Source organism: Anomalospiza imberbis, chromosome 1 (assembly GCF_031753505.1).
Source record: "Anomalospiza imberbis isolate Cuckoo-Finch-1a 21T00152 chromosome 1, ASM3175350v1, whole genome shotgun sequence".
NCBI classification, from domain to species: Eukaryota; Metazoa; Chordata; class Aves; order Passeriformes; family Viduidae; genus Anomalospiza; species Anomalospiza imberbis.
Genome location: NC_089681.1, coordinates 117,270,981 through 117,276,980, shown reverse-complemented (window position 1 = coordinate 117,276,980; position 6,000 = coordinate 117,270,981). Strand labels below are relative to the sequence as shown.

Here is a 6,000-nt window from a genome sequence, read left to right as displayed (position 1 = left end):
TGCACAGACGCACACAGACAACGCCTTTGCCTGAAGGTGATGTTAACCAGCTTATTTGACTGATTTGCTGATTCTGAAAGAACTTGAACTCCTTTGACCAATGAAGGAGCATTGGTAACCTTACAGTTGCTGAATTCATCTCTTATGGATACAACACTTGCTAAGTTCACATTGTAATAAAAGAGAAAGTCCCTCTAAACACCGCATCCAAGATATGCTTTGTGTTTATGCAGAGAAGGGTTAAAGACAAAACCCCTGAAGAGATTATATTTGGGTTTAACAGTGCTAAGTCGAGGTAATTGTTATATGACATTCCTGGTTAATGAAACTCAGCTTCCAGTAGTTTAATGTTGCTTTTGTGATGGAGAGCAAGTTGCCATCTGCAGCCTCATGGACGTCTCACTGGCACACGCTGTTTGACATTTATTTCTCTATTAAGACAGGATGCAGTGGTCCTATTCTTCCCTATCTGACAAATTTATATTAAAAAAAAAATATCAGAATGGCCATCAGCAGCATGATGTGTCTTTGTTTGTTTTCCCAGAGGTGGGTGGGTTTTTTTTGTCCCAGTCCTTCTTGGATAGGTGATAGCGTAGCACCTAGCACCCACTACCTGTGGGATGCTACCCACCTCTGCTCCCCTCATGTGAAGTATCGACACTGTGTGGAGTCAATGTAGCAGTAAGAAGTGCAGCGCAATTTTCCGTAAGACCTAGAACAAAAGAGAATATCTCAGTTTCAAAGCGTGGCATGGTTCACTTGCACGGTTCCTGGATGTAACTCTCCGTAGGAGTGAAGAACCTCAGAATACGCATATGCAGCAACATATGGGAAACAAAATAGGAGGGCAATTTTAATCAGTGCTCGACTCTGTTCTCCTCTGTCAGCAAAACAGGAGTCCAGGAGAAACTGTGAGTGAAGACTTAACTCCCAGTAATGTCAATGGGAAAAAATAAAATCCCTGTTGGCATCAGGAATAGAGCATTTAATGGGGGTGGATGCAAAAGGCCCTGGTGCTCACCCACTGAAGCTGTGGAACAAAATATCTGAGGCTCTGAGTAAAGTGTGTTTCCAGTTACTCCCAACAGTTTCAGCAGGTGTGACTATGCCTGTCCTTTAACTTATTTTTCATGTACTTGAAATAATGAGAGTGACACATTCCCACATTAGAAATAATTTCAGAAAGAGTGAATTGAAGAATCCTTGCAAAATAAGGAAAACCAGAGATTTTGTCTTTCTACTGACTTAAACTGAGCAGTGACTCTACCTATTGAAGACCTGACCAGAATTGTTAATAAGAATTTAAATGAGTTTTTATTGCTGGAATGTCTAAGTGAATAACCCATCCACAACATCAAGCTATGGACTAAGCAGCTTTAAAACCATGTCCTAGGATAACCCACGTTCTCAGACTAACACAAAATCTGAAGAGAAGGTGTGTGAAACAGGAGGAGGGATCTGTGGGCTGGAAAGAGTAAAAAATGGGAAAATCAGTTGCAGCAGAGCTCTTGGAGGAAAGGTTACTTTGGGGTAAAACTCCCATGGGTGTGTCATACATATTCAGCCCACTTTCTCATGATTCACAGCTTTTTCTTTAGTTTGGCAGATAATTTGCAGACTACACACAAAAATAAAGGATCTCAGTTGCTCTTCACAACTTGAATATACAAGCAAAGTGAAATTTATAAAGTTTTCCTCAAGCTTTTATGGTGTTATGTTGGGCACCAAATTTTAGACTCTTAGAAGGGAATAGTTTTCACAGTACAGAACAACTCCACACTGTCTGAAGATGGGGTCTCTGTAAAATGTTTCAGTTTTGTCAGGTTGACTGGTCTGTATTTTAGTTATCTCTTATACCAAAAGTGCTCCAGCAATTACCGTGGAAGGATTAGCACAGCACTAGATTTACAAATACATCCTGTGGTTTCTTATTCCTGTCAATTAGCACACTATTGTTCCCTGAAGGATGAGGGCTCTGCACGTAATTTAATTTGCAAATTAAATGTTTCCTGTTAGCCAGTAACAATACCTGACAGCTAAATAGAGGTGCTGCTGTTGGAGGCAAAACGCTGACCAGAGGAAGCTGCCTAAACGAAGGCAGAGAAGGCAGGTCAACAGTAAGCAGATGTTTTAAATGAAGGACTTTGCTACACAGATGCATGGCTTTGTATCTGCTGGTGAATGAATTTCCAGCACTTTGGAAAAGCTGACAGATTGATTCAGAAGCAAATACAGCCCTAGAGTACCCATTAATAGGAAGGGTAGCAAGAGGTCAGTACAAGCTTGTGGTTTGGATGTTGTGTGGTTTTTTTTTTCCTTCAGCGTGATCATCTTTCCTACACTTCTTATGTTATGGCTGGACATTAATGTGACCAGATAAGGAAATCTTGGCAAGAAATGGGCAAACATAGGTCTATGCCACCTTCATTCATTTTGTACAGTAAGAGGCATGTACTTCTTACTGTGAAATGAGATTTAGCCCTTAATGATATACAAAATAATTTGATAGACTCTTTCTTCCCTGCTACTTGCAGTGGTCCCCGTGGAATAAGGTTTAAATGGGTGAAACTCCTCTATTTTAAAGCTGGAAAAGAGAAAAAAGAAAGGAAAAACACACAAAACCCCCCTTCCATAAACAAACCAAAAAAACCCCACCAAACCAAAGTGAAGACTTCCTCTTACATACCCAGGAAGGTACGTTCTACATGTCAAATATCCAAAATCCATCCCATCGCAGTCTTCAACCCCCTCGTGCTTGTAGCCATCTCCACAGTAAGCACGGCGGCACCCTAGTGAAAAAAAGAAATAAATACCTTCCAGGCACTTCACATGTAAAATAAACAGGTCAAGTAAGTGGACAGGATTTTAAGGGTTAAGTATAAAGTAAGATATTTTGGGGAAGGCATTCTGTAAGGATTTTCTTAGGAGGAGCACTACTTTTCACTACAAAGAATGTACTTTTTTAGCCTAATTTCAGTGATGAAAGGAAAGAATGGATAAATACTAAAAACAATTACTACAGAATCACTAATTACAGCAGCACTTATTCAAAACTTATTATTGCCGTAGATAATTACCATCAAAACAAGTTCAGGGAAATATAAAATTAACATAAATAACAGTTAACATAAATGATTTGGGGAAGTCACAATCTCAAAAAAGTAATCTTAGGTGATTAACCTGGTTTGAAATTCCCAGCCTAGACCTTTACCCAATTCTGTGCAATATCTATGTTTGTCTGCCGTGAGTTTCCAAATAAGAATGGAATTATGCAGCCTGTCTATAAAAAATTAAAATATATAAAGGTTGCCAAAACCATGTTTTTCCCACTGCTGACTCCTACTGACTTGAGCATGAGTGGGATTTGTCACATTTTTTCATGGTGACTGACATGTAGGCTGCAGTAATTTGTGGGTTTGTTTCCCATTTTAGCAACTGGACTTTGATTTTGATATCTTCAGCATATTGAGAATGACTTTCTAACATGAACAAATTCATTTAGTTAAAATCCCTCTGACATCTTCTGGGAGAATCTATTGGTGTTAAGCAAAGGATTAAACAGACACTCAGGAACAGGGAGTTTATAAGAGGCTAAAGAGGGTTATTTACAAATAGAAATGACTAATTAATTGCACCAAGGATGTGTTTGTCAGAAATTGATGCTTCTAAGACCAACAAGCCCTTTTTTGCAACAATATCCATTTAGCATTCGGTTAAGCCTTTTCCTTTTGGTTCAGTTATAGGAGAAGAATGATGATAGTGTGCTCATTTCCAAATAACTTAACGATGGGTCACATCAGTGTCAGAAATCTCCATTGAGGCTTTGCCCAATGCATAGCACAGATAACACAGTGTGCCCTCAGACACAGAGTGCACAATTTTGAAGGCACTAGAACTAGTGTACACTATCTTGCAGCATGCTTGCTCCCCACAGCTGATTGCAAATTCTAATTTAATCGTTTAGTCATGACTGCAAACAAGAGAGATCCTGCTGTCTCTCTGGAGTACTCTGCAGTCAGGCAAGCTTAGCAGGGCTTTTATTTATGTCTCCCTAGACCTGTTGAGACAGATTCCCTTTGAAATCTCTTTCCTGTTGACATCGAGAAGTTGGCTGGGATTCCTTAAGTCATAAGGGGAAGGGTGGTGATGGACAGGTGGATGGAGAAACTTGCATAGGGCATGGCTGCATATACCCCATTTTCAAAGTCAGGCTGAAAAATTGAGTGATACACAAACAAAAAATTTCATCCTTCAGTGTTGGGTGATACTGCTCTGAAATGTGAAGAAACGTCGCTTTGCAGAGCACCAAACCTACTATGTGGAGATGGTGTAGGGCTGTGCTCTGGGGAAGGATTCCAGATGTAAAAATAACTGAGAGGGGGAAATGAAGGTTACCACAGCTGCTCAAATGCTGATATGCTCTTTGCTATCCACAATCAGCAAAATGGAAGGAAGATGGAGTAGACATGAATTAAATGTTACGTAAACCTGATAGCAAAGGTAGTGGGCCGACACCTTCCCTATATAAGTGAATAACAAAATCCAAAGTGGTGTTTCTGGACTCAGGATCTATTTTATCATGTCTATTTTATCAGTGTCTATCCCAAGGGCTTCAGTGTCTATCCCAAGGGCTGTGCAGCACTGCAAAGGTGTGCTACAGCTTTTAGAGAGAGCTGGCAGCCCCCAGGAAAGGTGTGTGTGTAAACCAGCTGCTGGATGGCCCCCGAAATGCAGTGTCTCTGACTCAGCAAGGATGCAGAGAAGTGCTGTTGTCACCTCTGTCCTGTGCTGGTGTGTGCCCTCCACATGCATGGAAGCCTCAGTTTTCATCCTGTGGCCATCGTGCCTCCCTTTCCCCAGGCCTGCACTTGATCCACAAACCACACAAGCTCTCCTACACACAAGCAGTGTACCCTGTGGTACAACTAATGCACCTTCCCTGGTAGGAAGAAGCCCCTCCTGCTGTGCTGTAACTTACTTATGCAGTCATCAGTCACAACTGCATTGCCATCGTCGCACTCCTCCCCTTCCTGCACGATGCCATCTCCACAGGTACCCCCATCCTCGAAGCGGTAATCCACAGGGTACAAAGGGGTGAGCTGGCCAGGCAAACACACAGTGGTTACTGAACCAGACCAGCAGCAGCCTGGATAGCAAGCAGAGGATAAGGGCTCTGGGGGGCGGGTCCCACAACCAGATTTTTATGTCTTGTTATTTGTTGGTCAGGGAGTTTATACAGAGTCTCATCCAAAGTCCAGTAGATACAAGAAGGATCCTGTTGCTAATTTCAGCAGGACTCAACTCCTTGAAGCAATAAGGAGATATGTGAGTTTGGTTTGCAGGGTTTTAGTTCTGCAACTCTGTACCCTGGTGAGTTTTGTCTTATTTTGTATTAAATAAAAACTCTTTTTACCACCATAATTCCCTGAACTCTGCTCCAGTTTGTTCACCAGTGGTTTACAGGGAGGTTAGCAAAACCTGCAACACTGCTGAGTTAATTCCTCAGTAATCAAGACTCCTGTGAACAAAATTCACAGAATTATGTAGAGTTGTAGCAGTGTTCAAAAATGAGCTTTCCCCCATTTGCTTAACTGATTCTGTATGACACCTTAAGTACAGAAGTACGTTCTGTATTTCAAAATAAAACATACACTCACAGGTTTTCTGACACCACAGTCATATTTTCACCTGGACTGGGAGCCATCCAAAGGTATCCTTGAAATACAAAGATCTCTGATCTCTTCTAAATGCTAATGCGTTTTCGGTGTTTAACCGGTCCAATTCTTCTTGATTATTCACCACAAAAATCTGGGGCACAGAAAAAGAGGTGATAGGTAACCTTCTCAAGAAGTTCTTTGGATTATCACAGAATCTAGTTTGGCCTATGTACCTTCAAATAGGTAAATAATATACAGGAAAATAGTTCAACTGTTTTCAGAAAGAGAGGAGGTGAGAACCTATAGCAATGGAAAGAATGGTGTTTCCTGGGCCCCTATTTTG

The 6,000-nt window shown here is 41.1% G+C and overlaps 1 protein-coding gene across 1 annotated transcript in view; it reads right to left on the bottom strand.

The window, feature by feature from the left end:
- Positions 1-319: 319 nt before the first annotated feature.
- Positions 320-6,000, bottom strand: part of COLQ (collagen like tail subunit of asymmetric acetylcholinesterase) — a 38,797-nt gene continuing 33,116 nt past the window's right edge. Inside the window, exons 14-17 of the mRNA XM_068207862.1 lie at positions 5,689-5,808; positions 4,979-5,099; positions 2,687-2,789; positions 320-712 (exon numbers count right to left, since the gene is read on the bottom strand). Of these exons, the coding sequence (XP_068063963.1) occupies positions 643-712; positions 2,687-2,789; positions 4,979-5,099; positions 5,689-5,808 (414 nt within the window). The 3' untranslated portion in view covers positions 320-642. The remainder of the gene's footprint in view (positions 713-2,686; positions 2,790-4,978; positions 5,100-5,688; positions 5,809-6,000) is intronic.